The following is a 16,083-nucleotide window of genomic DNA, read 5'->3' as shown; positions in this document are numbered from 1 at the left end:
TGTGTGGGACATGGCAGCCGCTCTCCATCCTCCGAGACAGAGGGGAAAACTGCTGAACCCTGCAGGATACAAGTCACGTCATGTGTCCGCAGCTCGCAGGAGCCGGTAAGAGCCGGTGATGGGAACAAGTCATCGGATAAGAGAAGGTGAAATTCCTGCAGTCCGGATAATATCTGCAGTTACAGCGGCAGCGTCCTGTAATCAGCTATACACAGCGATAACACCGCGCACCACTGTGTGCCGGGCCCAGCGCCAGCACCTCACCCGCAGGACCCAGCACATCACCTGCATCACCCAGCGCCAGCACCTCACCTGCATCACCCGCAGGACCCAGCGCCAGCACCTCACCTGCATCACCCGCAGGACCCAGCGCCAGCACCTCACCTGCATCACCTACAGGACCCAGCGCCAGCACCTCACCTGCATCACCCGCAGGACCCAGCGCCAGCACCTCACCTGCATCACCTACAGGACCCAGCGCCAGCACCTCACCTGCATCACCCGCAGGACCCATCGCCAGCACCTCACCTGCATAACCTACAGGACCCAGCGCCAGCACCTCACCTGCATCACCCGCAGGACCCAGCGCCAGCACCTCACCTGCATCACCCGCAGGACCCAGCGCCAGCACCTCACCTGCATCACCCGCAGGACCCAGCGCCAGCACCTCACCTGCATCACCCGCAGGACCCAGCGCCAGCACCTACAGGACCCACCTCACCTGCATCACCCGCAGGACCCAGCGCCAGCACCTCACCTGCATCACCCGCATCACCCAGCGCCAGCACCTACAGGACCCACCTCACCTGCATCACCCTCATCATCCAGATCACCCGCAGGACCCAGCACATCACCTACAGGACCCACCTCACCTGCATCACCCGCAGGACCCAGCACATCACCTACAGGACCCACCTCACCTGCATCACCCGCAGGACCCAGCACATCACCTACAGGACCCACCTCACCTGCATCACCCGCAGGACCCAGCGCCAGCACCGCACCCACATCACCTGCATCACCCGCAGGACCCGCATCACCCCCTGGAACCCCATCATCCACAGGACCCATCACCTACATCACCTGCAGGACCCACATCACCCGTAGGACCCGCCACCCACAGGACCCACATCACCCCCATCTACCACAGCAGGATAGTGAGTGCAGCTCTGGAGTATAGCACTGGTGCAGGGCACATGGTATTTCCTCTCAGTATAGTCTCCCCTTGTGTACATACAGGAGTCTCGGGGAGATGTTGGGGGTGACAGGCCCGGGGGTATCTGGGATGACATGTGACAGGCCTGGGGGGTATCTGGGGTGACGTGTGACAGGCCCGGGGGTATCTGGGATGACATGTGACAGGCCTGGGGGGTATCTGGGGTGACGTGTGACAGGCCGGGGGGTATCTGGGATGACATGTGACAGGCCGGGGGGGTATCTGGGGTGACGTGTGACAGGCCGGGGGGTATCTGGGGTGACGTGTGACAGGCCGGGGGGTATCTGGGGTGACGTGTGACAGGCCGGGGGGTATCTGGGATGACATGTGACAGGCCGGGGGGGTATCTGGGGTGACGTGTGACAGGCCGGGGGGTATCTGGGGTGACGTGTGACAGGCCGGGGGGTATCTGGGGTGACGTGTGACAGGCCGGGGGGTATCTGGGGTGACGTGTGACAGGCCGGGGGGTATCTGGGGTGACGTGTGACAGGCCGGGGGGTATCTGGGGTGACGTGTGACAGGCCGGGGGGTATCTGGGGTGACAGGCCGGGGGGTATCTGGGGTGACGTGTGACAGGCTGGGGGGTATCTGGGGTGACAGGCCGGGGGGTATCTGGGGTGACGTGTGACAGGCCGGGGGGTATCTGGGGTGACGTGTGACAGGCCGGGGGGTATCTGGGGTGACGTGTGACAGGCCGGGGGGTATCTGGGGTGACGTGTGACAGGCCGGGGGGTATCTGGGGTGACGTGTGACAGGCCGGGGGGTATCTGGGGTGACGTGTGACAGGCTGGGGGGTATCTGGGGTGACAGGCCGGGGGGTATCTGGGGTGACGTGTGACAGGCCTGGGGGTATCTGGGTACTTTCCTGGGAGATAAAGCTCAGGATGTTCTGCCTTTTCCTGAATTATCTCCATGTTCCTGGCGCATGGACTGTTCCCATAGTAACTGATCCTGAGGAGTGCACTTCCCCTTTAAGAGCTCAGGACTCGAGGGACACAAGAATAACCCGAGGTGTTGGGGGGGGGGGGGGCAGCAGTGTGTTGACGTCATCTGTTGTAACTGCACCGTCATGACGTCACTGTCGTCACGATGCCTCCGGCAGAGACTGATGGGCCGTAGGGCAGGAGCGGAGCATTGACGTCACTCGGTGTAGGGGGTTACGATGATGACGTCACCGGCCGATTACACAGGCGCAGATGACAGTGATGACGTCAGGGGGCGCTTCTCCTGGCAGCGGATCAGGATGGCAGAGCCCGGGCACCAGGTGAGGGGAGAATCCGGGGGTCACGTGACGCCTTCTGTAATCCCCCCTGAGGGAGCGATGCTCTGCAGGGATGTGGGGTCAGTATTGTATGACATGTGTATATGAGGACACAGTCCTGGGGGTGAGGGAGCGATGCTCTGCAGGGATGTGGGGGTCAGTATTGTATGGCATGTGTATATGAGGGCACAGTCCTGGAGGTGAGGGAGCGATGCTCTGCAGGGATGTGGGGGTCAGTATTGTATGGCATGTGTATATGAGGGCACAGTCCTGGAGGTGAGGGAGCGATGCTCTGCAGGGATGTGGGGGTCAGTACTGTATGGCATGTGTATATGAGGGCACAGTCCTGGAGGTGAGGGAGCGATGCTCTGCAGGGATGTGGGGGGTCAGTATTGTATGACATGTATATGAGGGCACAGTCCTGGAGGTGAGGGAGCGATGCTCTGCAGGGATGTGGGGTCAGTATTGTATGGCATGTGTATATGAGGGCACAGTCCTGGAGGTGAGGGAGCGATGCTCTGCAGGGATGTGGGGGTCAGTATTGTATGGCATGTGTATATGAGGGCACAGTCCTGGAGGTGAGGGAGCGATGCTCTGCAGGGATGTGGGGGGTCAGTACTGTATGGCATGTGTATATGAGGGCACAGTCCTGGGGGTGAGGGGGCGATGCTCTGCAGGGATGTGGGGTCAGTATTGTATGGCATGTGTATATGAGGGCACAGTCCTGGGGGTGAGGGAGCGATGCTCTGCAGGGATATGGGGTCAGTAGTGTATGGCATGTGTATATGAGGGCACAGTCCTGGAGGTGAGGGAGTGATGCTCTGCAGGGATGTGGGGTCAGTATTGTATGGCATGTGTATATGAGGGCACAGTCCTGGAGGTGAGGGAGCGATGCTCTGCAGGGATGTGGGGGTCAGTAGTGTATGGCATGTGTATATGAGGGCACAGTCCTGGGGGTGAGGGAGCGATGCTCTGCAGGGATGTGGGGGTCAGTAGTGTATGGCATGTGTATATGAGGGCACAGTCCTGGAGGTGAGGGAGCGATGCTCTGCAGGGATGTGGGGGTCAGTATTGTATGGCATGTGTATATGAGGGCACAGTCCTGGGGGTGAGGGAGCGATGCTCTGCAGGGATGTGGGGGTCAGTAGTGTATGGCATGTGTATATGAGGGCACAGTCCTGGAGGTGAGGGAGCGATGCTCTGCAGGGATGTGGGGGTCAGTATTGTATGGCATGTGTATATGAGGGCACAGTCCTGGAGGTGAGGGAGCGATGCTCTGCAGGGATGTGGGGTCAGTATTGTATGGCATGTGTATATGAGGGCACAGTCCTGGGGGTGAGGGAGCGATGCTCTGCAGGGATGTGGGGGGCAGTACTGTATGGCATGTGTATATGAGGACACAGTCCTGGGGGTGGGGGAGCGATGCTCTGCAGGGATGTGGGGTCAGTACTGTATGGCATGTGTATATGAGGGCACAGTCCTGGAGGTGAGGGAGCGATGCTCTGCAGGGATGTGGGGGGTCAGTACTGTATGGCATGTGTATATGAGGGCACAGTCCTGGGGGTGAGGGGGCGATGCTCTGCAGGGATGTGGGGTCAGTATTGTATGGCATGTGTATATGAGGGCACAGTCCTGGGGGTGAGGGAGCGATGCTCTGCAGGGATATGGGGTCAGTAGTGTATGGCATGTGTATATGAGGGCACAGTCCTGGAGGTGAGGGAGTGATGCTCTGCAGGGATGTGGGGTCAGTATTGTATGGCATGTGTATATGAGGGCACAGTCCTGGAGGTGAGGGAGCGATGCTCTGCAGGGATGTGGGGGTCAGTAGTGTATGGCATGTGTATATGAGGGCACAGTCCTGGAGGTGAGGGAGCGATGCTCTGCAGGGATGTGGGGGTCAGTACTGTATGGCATGTGTATATGAGGGCACAGTCCTGGGGGTGAGGGAGTGATGCTCTGCAGGGATGTGGGGGTCAGTAGTGTATGGCATGTGTATATGAGGGCACAGTCCTGGAGGTGAGGGAGCGATGCTCTGCAGGGATGTGGGGGTCAGTACTGTATGGCATGTGTATATGAGGGCACAGTCCTGGAGGTGAGGGAGCGATGCTCTGCAGGGATGTTGGGGTCAGTACTGTATGGCATGTGTATATGAGGGCACAGTCCTGGGGGTGAGGGAGCGATGCTCTGCAGGGATGTGGGGGGTCAGTACTGTATGACATGTGTATATGAGGGCACAGTCCTGGGGGTGAGGGAGCGATGCTCTGCAGGGATATGGGGTCAGTATTGTATGGCATGTGTATATGAGGGCACAGTCCTGGAGGTGAGGGAGCGATGCTCTGCAGGGATGTGGGGGTCAGTAGTGTATGGCATGTGTATATGAGGGCACAGTCCTGGGGGTGAGGGAGCGATGCTCTGCAGGGATGTGGGGGTCAGTAGTGTATGGCATGTGTATATGAGGGCACAGTCCTGGAGGTGAGGGAGCGATGCTCTGCAGGGATGTGGGGTCAGTAATGTATGGCATGTGTATATGAGGGCACAGTCCTGGGGGTGAGGGAGCGATGCTCTGCAGGGATGTGGGGGTCAGTAGTGTATGGCATGTGTATATGAGGGCACAGTCCTGGGGGTGTGGGAGCGATGCTCTGCAGGGATGTGGGGGTCAGTACTGTATGGCATGTGTATATGAGGGCACAGTCCTGGAGGTGAGGGAGCGATGCTCTGCAGGGATGGGGGGGGGGGTCAGTAGTGTATGGCATGTGTATATGAGGGCACAGTCCTGGAGGTGAGGGAGCGATGCTCTGCAGGGATGTGGGGGTCAGTATTGTATGGCATGTGTATATGAGGGCACAGTCCTGGGGGTGAGGGAGCGATGCTCTGCAGGGATGTGGGGGTCAGTAGTGTATGGCATGTGTATATGAGGGCACAGTCCTGGAGGTGAGGGAGCGATGCTCTGCAGGGATGTGGGGGTCAGTACTGTATGGCATGTGTATATGAGGGCACAGTCCTGGAGGTGAGGGAGCGATGCTCTGCAGGGATGTGGGGGTCAGTAGTGTATGGCATGTGTATATGAGGGCACAGTCCTGGGGGTGAGGGAGCGATGCTCTGCAGGGATGTGGGGTCAGTATAATATGGTATGTGTATATGAGGGCACAGTCCTGGGGGTGAGGGAGCGATGCTCTGCAGGGATGTGGGGGTCAGTAATGTATGGCATGTGTATATGAGGGCACAGTCCTGGAGGTGAGGGAGCGATGCTCTGCAGGGATGTGGGGGGCAGTATTGTATGGCATGTGTATATGAGGGCACAGTCCTGGAGGTGAGGGAGCGATGCTCTGCAGGGATGTGGGGTCAGTATTGTATGGCATGTGTATATGAGGGCACAGTCCTGGAGGTGAGGGAGCGATGCTCTGCAGGGATGTGGGGTCAGTATTGTATGACATGTGTATATGAGGGCACAGTCCTGGGGGGAGGGAGCGATGCTCTGCAGGGATGTGGGGGTCAGTAGTGTATGGCATGTGTATATGAGGGCACAGTACTGGAGGTGAGGGAGCGATGCTCTGCAGGGATGTGGGGGGTCAGTACTGTATGACATGTGTATATGAGGGCACAGTCCTGGAGGTGAGGGAGCGATGCTCTGCATGGATGTGGGGGTCAGTAGTGTATGGCATGTGTATATGAGGGCACAGTCCTGGGGGTGAGGGAGCGATGCTCTGCAGGGATGTGAGGGTCAGTATTGTATGGCATGTGTATATGAGGGCACAGTCCTGGAGGTGAGGGAGCGATGCTCTGCAGGGATGTGGGGTCAGTAATGTATGGCATGTGTATATGAGGGCACAGTCCTGGAGGTGAGGGAGCGATGCTCTGCAGGGATGTTGGGGTCAGTACTGTATGGCATGTGTATATGAGGGCACAGTCCTGGAGGTGAGGGAGCGATGCTCTGCATGGATGTGGGGGTCAGTAGTGTATGGCATGTGTATATGAGGGCACAGTCCTGGAGGTGAGGGAGCGATGCTCTGCAGGGATGTGGGGGTCAGTATTGTATGGCATGTGTATATGAGGGCACAGTCCTGGGGGTGAGGGAGCGATGCTCTGCAGGGATGGGGGGGGGGTCAGTACTGTATGGCATGTGTATATGAGGGCACAGTCCTGGAGGTGAGGGAGCGATGCTCTGCAGGGATGTGGGGGTCAGTATTGTATGGCATGTGTATATGAGGGCACAGTCCTGGGGGTGAGGGAGCGATGCTCTGCAGGGATGTGGGGGTCAGTATTGTATGGCATGTGTATATGAGGGCACAGTCCTGGAGGTGAGGGAGCGATGCTCTGCAGGGATGTGGGGTCAGTAATGTATGGCATGTGTATATGAGGGCACAGTCCTGGAGGTGAGGGAGCGATGCTCTGCAGGGATGTTGGGGTCAGTACTGTATGGCATGTGTATATGAGGGCACAGTCCTGGAGGTGAGGGAGCGATGCTCTGCAGGGATGTGGGGGTCAGTAGTGTATGGCATGTGTATATGAGGGCACAGTCCTGGAGGTGAGGGAGCGATGCTCTGCAGGGATGTGGGGTCAGTATTGTATGGCATGTGTATATGAGGGCACAGTCCTGGAGGTGAGGGAGCGATGCTCTGCAGGGATGTGGGGGTCAGTACTGTATGGCATGTGTATATGAGGGCACAGTCCTGGAGGTGAGGGAGCGATGCTCTGCAGGGATGTGGGGGTCAGTACTGTATGGCATGTGTATATGAGGGCACAGTCCTGGAGGTGAGGGAGTGATGCTCTGCAGGGATGTGGGGGTCAGTAGTGTATGGCATGTGTATATGAGGGCACAGTCCTGGAGGTGAGGGAGCGATGCTCTGCAGGGATGTGGGGGTCAGTACTGTATGGCATGTGTATATGAGGGCACAGTCCTGGGGGTGAGGGAGCGATGCTCTGCAGGGATGTGGGGTCAGTATTGTATGGCATGTGTATATGAGGGCACAGTCCTGGGGGTGAGGGAGCGATGCTCTGCAGGGATGTGGGGGGTCAGTACTGTATGGCATGTGTATATGAGGGCACAGTCCTGGGGGGGGAGGGAGCGATGCTCTGCAGGGATGTGGAGGGCAGTACTGTATGGCATGTGTATATGAGGGCACAGTCCTGGGGGGGGAGGGAGCGATGCTCTGCAGGGATGTGGGGTCAGTGCTGTATGACATGTGTATATGAGGGCACAGTCCTGGAGGTGAGGGAGCGATGCTCTGCAGGGATGTGGGGGTCAGTAATGTATGGCATGTGTATATGAGGGCACAGTCCTGGAGGTGAGGGAGCGATGCTCTGCAGGGATGTGGGGGTCAGTATTGTATGGCATGTGTATATGAGGGCACAGTCCTGGGGATGAGGGAGCGATGCTCTGCAGGGATGTGGGGGTCAGTACTGTATGGCATGTGTATATGAGGGCACAGTCCTGGAGGTGTGGGAGCGATGCTCTGCAGGGATGTGGGGTCAGTACTGTATGGCATGTGTATATGAGGGCACAGTCCTGGAGGTGAGGGAGCGATGCTCTGCAGGGATGTGGGGGGTCAGTATTGTATGGCATGTGTATATGAGGGCACAGTCCTGGGGGTGAGGGAGCGATGCTCTGCAGGGATGTGGGGTCAGTATTGTATGGCATGTGTATATGAGGGCACAGTCCTGGAGGTGAGGGAGCGATGCTCTGCAGGGATGTGGGGGTCAGTAGTGTATGGCATGTGTATATGAGGGCACAGTCCTGGAGGTGAGGGAGCGATGCTCTGCAGGGATGTGGGGGTCAGTATTGTATGGCATGTGTATATGAGGGCACAGTCCTGGAGGTGAGGGAGCGATGCTCTGCAGGGATGTGGGGTCAGTACTGTATGGCATGTGTATATGAGGGCACAGTCCTGGGGGTGAGGGAGCGATGCTCTGCAGGGATGTGGGGGTCAGTATTGTATGGCATGTGTATATGAGGGCACAGTCCTGGAGGTGAGGGAGCGATGCTCTGCAGGGATGTGGGGTCAGTATTGTATGGCATGTATATATGAGGGCACAGTCCTGGAGGTGAGGGAGCGATGCTCTGCAGGGATGTGTGGGGTCAGTATTGTATGGCATGTGTATATGAGGGCACAGTCCTGGAGGTGAGGGAGCGATGCTCTGCAGGGATGTGGGGTCAGTACTGTATGGCATGTGTATATGAGGGCACAGTCCTGGGGGTGAGGGAGCGATGCTCTGCAGGGATGTGGGGGTCAGTATTGTATGGCATGTGTATATGAGGGCACAGTCCTGGAGGTGAGGGAGCGATGCTCTGCAGGGATGTGGGGGTCAGTATTGTATGGCATGTGTATATGAGGGCACAGTCCTGGAGGTGAGGGAGTGATGCTCTGCAGGGATGTGGGGTCAGTAGTGTATGGCATGTGTATATGAGGGCACAGTCCTGGGGGTGAGGGAGTGATGCTCTGCAGGGATGTGGGGGTCAGTAGTGTATGGCATGTGTATATGAGGGCACAGTCCTGGAGGTGAGGGAGCGATGCTCTGCAGGGATGTGGGGGCAGTACTGTATGGCATGTGTATATGAGGGCACAGTCCTGGAGGTGAGGGAGCGATGCTCTGCAGGGATGTGTGGGGTCAGTATTGTATGGCATGTGTATATGAGGGCACAGTCCTGGGGGTGACGGAGCGATGCTCTGCAGGGATGTGGGGGTCAGTAGTGTATGGCATGTGTATATGAGGGCACAGTCCTGGAGGTGAGGGAGCGATGCTCTGCAGGGATGTGGGGGTCAGTATTGTATGGCATGTGTATATGAGGGCACAGTCCTGGAGGTGAGGGAGCGATGCTCTGCAGGGATGTGGGGGTCAGTAGTGTATGACATGTGTATATGAGGGCACAGTCCTGGAGGTGAGGGAGCGATGCTCTGCAGGGATGTGGGGGTCAGTAGTGTATGACATGTGTATATGAGGGCACAGTCCTGGGGGTGAGGGAGCGATGCTCTGCAGGGATGGGGGGGGGGTCAGTACTGTATGGCATGTGTATATGAGGGCACAGTCCTGGAGGTGAGGGAGCGATGCTCTGCAGGGATGTGGGGGTCAGTACTGTATGGCATGTGTATATGAGGGCACAGTCCTGGGGGTGAGGGAGCGATGCTCTGCAGGGATGTGGGGGTCAGTAATGTATGGCATGTGTATATGAGGGCACAGTCCTGGGGGTGAGGGAGCGATGCTCTGCAGGGATGTGGGGGTCAGTAGTGTATGGCATGTGTATATGAGGGCACAGTCCTGGAGGTGAGGGAGCGATGCTCTGCAGGGATGTGGGGTCAGTATTGTATGGCATGTGTATATGAGGGCACAGTCCTGGAGGTGAGGGAGCGATGCTCTGCAGGGATGGGGGGGGGGTCAGTACTGTATGGCATGTGTATATGAGGGCACAGTCCTGGAGGTGAGGGAGTGATGCTCTGCAGGGATGTGGGGTCAGTAGTGTATGGCATGTGTATATGAGGGCACAGTCCTGGGGGTGAGGGAGCGATGCTCTGCAGGGATGGGGGGGGGGTCAGTACTGTATGGCATGTGTATATGAGGGCACAGTCCTGGAGGTGAGGGAGCGATGCTCTGCAGGGATGTGGGGGTCAGTAGTGTATGGCATGTGTATATGAGGGCACAGTCCTGGGGGTGAGGGAGTGATGCTCTGCAGGGATGTGGGGGTCAGTACTGTATGGCATGTGTATATGAGGGCACAGTCCTGGAGGTGAGGGAGCGATGCTCTGCAGGGATGTGGGGGTCAGTAGTGTATGGCATGTGTATATGAGGGCACAGTCCTGGAGGTGAGGGAGCGATGCTCTGCAGGGATGTGGGGTCAGTATTGTATGGCATGTGTATATGAGGGCACAGTCCTGGAGGTGAGGGAGCGATGCTCTGCAGGGATGGGGGGGGGGGTCAGTACTGTATGGCATGTGTATATGAGGGCACAGTCCTGGGGGTGAGGGGGCGATGCTCTGCAGGGATGTGGGGGTCAGTACTGTATGGCATGTGTATATGAGGGCACAGTCCTGGGGGTGAGGGAGTGATGCTCTGCAGGGATGTGGGGGTCAGTACTGTATGGCATGTGTATATGAGGGCACAGTCCTGGAGGTGAGGGAGTGATGCTCTGCAGGGATGTGGGGTCAGTAGTGTATGGCATGTGTATATGAGGGCACAGTCCTGGAGGTGAGGGAGCGATGCTCTGCAGGGATGTGGGGGTCAGTATTGTATGGTATGTGTATATGAGGGCACAGTCCTGGAGGTGAGGGAGCGATGCTCTGCAGGGATGTGGGGTCAGTATTGTATGGCATGTGTATATGAGGGCACAGTCCTGGAGGTGAGGGAGCGATGCTCTGCAGGGATGGGGGGGGGGGTCAGTACTGTATGGCATGTGTATATGAGGGCACAGTCCTGGAGGTGAGGGAGTGATGCTCTGCAGGGATGTGGGGTCAGTAGTGTATGGCATGTGTATATGAGGGCACAGTCCTGGGGGTGAGGGAGCGATGCTCTGCAGGGATGGGGGGGGGTCAGTACTGTATGGCATGTGTATATGAGGGCACAGTCCTGGAGGTGAGGGAGCGATGCTCTGCAGGGATGTGGGGGTCAGTAGTGTATGGCATGTGTATATGAGGGCACAGTCCTGGGGGTGAGGGAGTGATGCTCTGCAGGGATGTGGGGGTCAGTACTGTATGGCATGTGTATATGAGGGCACAGTCCTGGAGGTGAGGGAGCGATGCTCTGCAGGGATGTGGGGTCAGTATTGTATGGCATGTGTATATGAGGGCACAGTCCTGGGGGTGAGGGAGTGATGCTCTGCAGGGATGTGGGGGTCAGTATTATACAGTGACCGTCTTATTGGGGGGCTGTGTATCTGTGTATGGATATAGGGGGGTCTCCTGCTCCTGTCTTGGGGGTCCCAGGGCTGTGGCTTCTGATCATGTGATATGTAACAATGTATATAATGGGATCAGCGCAGAGCTGCAGGGTTGTGACAGTGTATATAATGGGATCAGCGCAGAGCTGCAGGGTTGTGACAATGTATATAGTGGGATCAGCGCAGAGCTGCAGGGTTGTGACAATGTATATAATGGGATCAGCGCAGAGCTGCAGGGTTGTGACAATGTATATAATGGGATCAGCGCAGAGCTGCGGGGTTGTGACAATGTATATAGTGGGATCAGCGCAGAGCTGCAGGGTTGTGACAATGTATATAATGGGATCAGCGCAGAGCTGCAGGGTTGTGACAATGTATATAATGGGATCAGCGCAGAGCTGCAGGGTTGTGACAATGTATATAATGGGATCAGCGCAGAGCTGCAGGGTTGTGACAATGTATATAATGGGATCAGCGCAGAGCTGCAGGGTTGTGACAATGTATATAATGGGATCAGCGCAGAGCTGCAGGGTTGTGACAATGTATATAATGGGATCAGCGCAGAGCTGCAGGGTTGTGACAATGTATATAATGGGATCAGCGCAGAGCTGCGGGGTTGTGACAATGTATATAATGGGATCAGCGCAGAGCTGCGGGGTTGTGACAATGTATATAGTGGGATCAGCGCAGAGCTGCAGGGTTGTAACAATGTATATAATGGGATCAGCGCAGAGCTGCAGGGTTGTGACAATGTATATAGTGGGATCAGCGCAGAGCTGCAGGGTTGTGACAATGTATATAATGGGATCAGCGCAGAGCTGCGGGGTTGTGACAATGTATATAGTGGGATCAGCGCAGAGCTGCAGGGTTGTGACAATGTATATAATGGGATCAGCGCAGAGCTGCAGGGTTGTGACAATGTATATAATGGGATCAGCGCAGAGCTGCAGGGTTGTGACAATGTATATAATGGGATCAGCGCAGAGCTGCAGGGTTGTGACAATGTATATAGTGGGATCAGCGCAGAGCTGCAGGGTTGTGACAATGTATATAATGGGATCAGCGCAGAGCTGCAGGGTTGTAACAATGTATATAATGGGATCAGCGCAGAGCTGCAGGGTTGTGACAATGTATATAATGGGATCAGCGCAGAGCTGCAGGGTTGTGACAATGTATATAGTGGGATCAGCGCAGAGCTGCAGGGTTGTAACAATGTATATAATGGGATCAGCGCAGAGCTGCAGGGTTGTGACAATGTATATAGTGGGATCAGCGCAGAGCTGCAGGGTTGTGACAATGTATATAATGGGATCAGCGCAGAGCTGCAGGGTTGTGACAATGTATATAATGGGATCAGCGCAGAGCTGCAGGGTTGTGACAATGTATATAATGGGATCAGCGCAGAGCTGCAGGGTTGTGACAATGTATATAGTGGGATCAGCGCAGAGCTGCAGGGTTGTAACAATGTATATAATGGGATCAGCGCAGAGCTGCAGGGTTGTGACAATGTATATAATGGGATCAGCGCAGAGCTGCAGGGTTGTGACAATGTATATAGTGGGATCAGCGCAGAGCTGCAGGGTTGTGACAATGTATATAGTGGGATCAGCGCAGAGCTGCAGGGTTGTGACAATGTATATAATGGGATCAGCGCAGAGCTGCAGGGTTGTGACAATGTATATAATGGGATCAGCGCAGAGCTGCAGGGTTGTGACAATGTATATAATGGGATCAGCGCAGAGCTGCAGGGTTGTGACAATGTATATAATGGGATCAGCGCAGAGCTGCAGGGTTGTAACAATGTATATAATGGGATCAGCGCAGAGCTGCAGGGTTGTGACAATGTATATAATGGGATCAGCGCAGAGCTGCAGGGTTGTGACAATGTATATAATGGGATCAGCGCAGAGCTGCAGGGTTGTAACAATGTATATAATGGGATCAGCGCAGAGCTGCAGGGTTGTGACAATGTATATAGTGGGATCAGCGCAGAGCTGCAGGGTTGTGACAATGTATATAGTGGGATCAGCGCAGAGCTGCAGGGTTGTGACAATGTATATAGTGGGATCAGCGCAGAGCTGCAGGGTTGTAACAATGTATATAATGGGATCAGCGCAGAGCTGCAGGGTTGTGACAATGTATATAATGGGATCAGCGCAGAGCTGCAGGGTTGTGACAATGTATATAATGGGATCAGCGCAGAGCTGCAGGGTTGTGACAATGTATATAGTGGGATCAGCGCAGAGCTGCAGGGTTGTGACAATGTATATAGTGGGATCAGCGCAGAGCTGCAGGGTTGTGACAATGTATATAGTGGGATCAGCGCAGAGCTGCAGGGTTGTAACAATGTATATAATGGGATCAGCGCAGAGCTGCAGGGTTGTGACAATGTATATAGTGGGATCAGCGCAGAGCTGCGGGGTTGTGACAATGTATATAATGGGATCAGCGCAGAGCTGCGGGGTTGTAACAATGTATATAATGGGATCAGCGCAGAGCTGCAGGGTTGTGACAATGTATACAATGGGATCAGCGCAGAGCTGCAGGGTTGTGACAATGTATATAATGGGATCAGCGCAGAGCTGCGGGGTTGTGACAATGTATATAGTGGGATCAGCGCAGAGCTGCAGGGTTGTGACAATGTATATAATGGGATCAGCGCAGAGCTGCAGGGTTGTAACAATGTATATAATGGGATCAGCGCAGAGCTGCAGGGTTGTAACAATGTATATAATGGGATCAGCGCAGAGCTGCAGGGTTGTGACAATGTATATAATGGGATCAGCGCAGAGCTGCAGGGTTGTGACAATGTATATAATGGGATCAGCGCAGAGCTGCAGGGTTGTGACAATGTATATAGTGGGATCAGCGCAGAGCTGCAGGGTTGTGACAATGTATACAATGGGATCAGCGCAGAGCTGCAGGGTTGTGACAGTGTATATAATGGGATCAGCGCAGAGCTGCAGGGTTGTAACAATGTATATAATGGGATCAGCGCAGAGCTGCGGGGTTGTAACAATGTATATAATGGGATCAGCGCAGAGCTGCAGGGTTGTGACAGTGTATATAATGGGATCAGCGCAGAGCTGCAGGGTTGTGACAATGTATATAGTGGGATCAGCGCAGAGCTGCAGGGTTGTGACAATGTATATAATGGGATCAGCGCAGAGCTGCAGGGTTGTGACAATGTATATAGTGGGATCAGCGCAGAGCTGCAGGGTTGTGACAATGTATATAATGGGATCAGCGCAGAGCTGCAGGGTTGTGACAATGTATATAGTGGGATCAGTGCAGAGCTGCAGGGTTGTGACAATGTATATAATGGGATCAGCGCAGAGCTGCAGGGTTGTGACAATGTATATAATGGGATCAGCGCAGAGCTGCAGGGTTGTAACAATGTATATAATGGGATCAGCGCAGAGCTGCAGGGTTGTGACAATGTATACAATGGGATCAGCGCAGAGCTGCAGGGTTGTGACAGTGTATGTAATGGGATCAGCACAGAGCTGCAGGGTTGTGACAATGTATATAGTGGGATCAGCGCAGAGCTGCAGGGTTGTGACAATGTATATAATGGGATCAGCGCAGAGCTGCAGGGTTGTGACAATGTATATAATGGGATCAGCGCAGAGCTGCAGGGTTGTGACAATGTATATAGTGGGATCAGCGCAGAGCTGCAGGGTTGTGACAATGTATATAGTGGGATCAGCGCAGAGCTGCAGGGTTGTGACAATGTATCCTGTGACACACAATGTGCACTTGACCTCTGCCCTGATGCTGACCCCGTATACAGAAAGGTCATGTGACATCACTGCAGGTGATAGCGGGGGGGCTAATCATTCACTTCTACACCCCCCACACTCCAACCACTCTGCACCCGGGAAAGCTGGGTGACCAGGCTCAGGGCTTCTGTATAATTATGCAATATCTATATATGCCTCAGCTGCTGCAGAACCTGCCGTACACACCTCAGCTGCTGCAGAACCTCTTCATACACACCTCAGCTGCTGCAGAACCTCACCGTACACACCTCAACTGCTGCAGAACCTCACCGTACACACCTCAGCTGCTGCAGAACCTCACCCTGCACGCCTCAGCTGCTGCAGAACCTCATCCTACACACCTCAGCTGCTGTAGAACCTCACCGTACACACCTCAGCTGCTGCAGGACCTCACCGTACACACCTCAGCTGCTGCAGGACCCCACCGTACACACCTCAGCTGCTGCAGAACCTCACCGTACACACCTCAGCTGCTGCAGAACCTCATCCTACACACCTCAGCTGCTGTAGAACCTCACCGTACACACCTCAGCTGCTGCAGAACCTCTTCATACACACCACAGCTGCTGCAGGACCTCACCCTGCACGCCTCAGCTGCTGCAGAACCTCACCATACACACCTCAGCTGCTGCAGAACCTCACCGTACACACCTCAGCTGCTGCAGGACCTCACCGTACACACCTCAGCTGCTGCAGAACCTCACCGTACACACCTCAGCTGCTGCAGAACCTCTTCATACACACCTCAGCTGCTGCAGAACCTCACCGTACACACCTCAGCTGCTGCATAACCTCACCGTACACACCTCAGCTGCTGCAGAACCTCACCGTACACACCTCAGCTGCTGCAGAACCTCACCGTACACACCTCAGCTGCTGCAGAACCTCTTCATACACACCTCAGCTGCTGCAGAACCTCACCATACACACCTCAGCTGCTGCAGAACCTCACCGTACA

At 55.5% G+C, this 16,083-nt stretch overlaps 1 protein-coding gene across 2 annotated transcripts in view; it reads left to right on the top strand.

The window, feature by feature from the left end:
* The window catches only part of BCAT1 (branched chain amino acid transaminase 1), a 76,960-nt gene that overhangs the window by 25,016 nt on the left and 35,861 nt on the right, over positions 1–16,083 (top strand). Inside the window, exon 1 of one of the 2 annotated variants that reach the window (XM_072144806.1) lies at positions 2,330–2,480. The exons of the other annotated variant lie outside the window; for it this stretch is intronic. Coding sequence (XP_072000907.1) covers positions 2,379–2,480 — 102 coding nt within the window. The 5' untranslated portion in view covers positions 2,330–2,378. Of the gene's footprint in view, positions 1–2,329; positions 2,481–16,083 lie in introns of those variants that run through there. 2 annotated transcript variants of the gene reach the window in all.

This window comes from Engystomops pustulosus, chromosome 4, assembly GCF_040894005.1.
Source record: "Engystomops pustulosus chromosome 4, aEngPut4.maternal, whole genome shotgun sequence".
Taxonomy (NCBI): Eukaryota; Metazoa; Chordata; class Amphibia; order Anura; family Leptodactylidae; genus Engystomops; species Engystomops pustulosus.
Note: the sequence above shows the minus strand (reverse complement) of the source record. Positions and strands in the feature narration are given on the sequence as shown.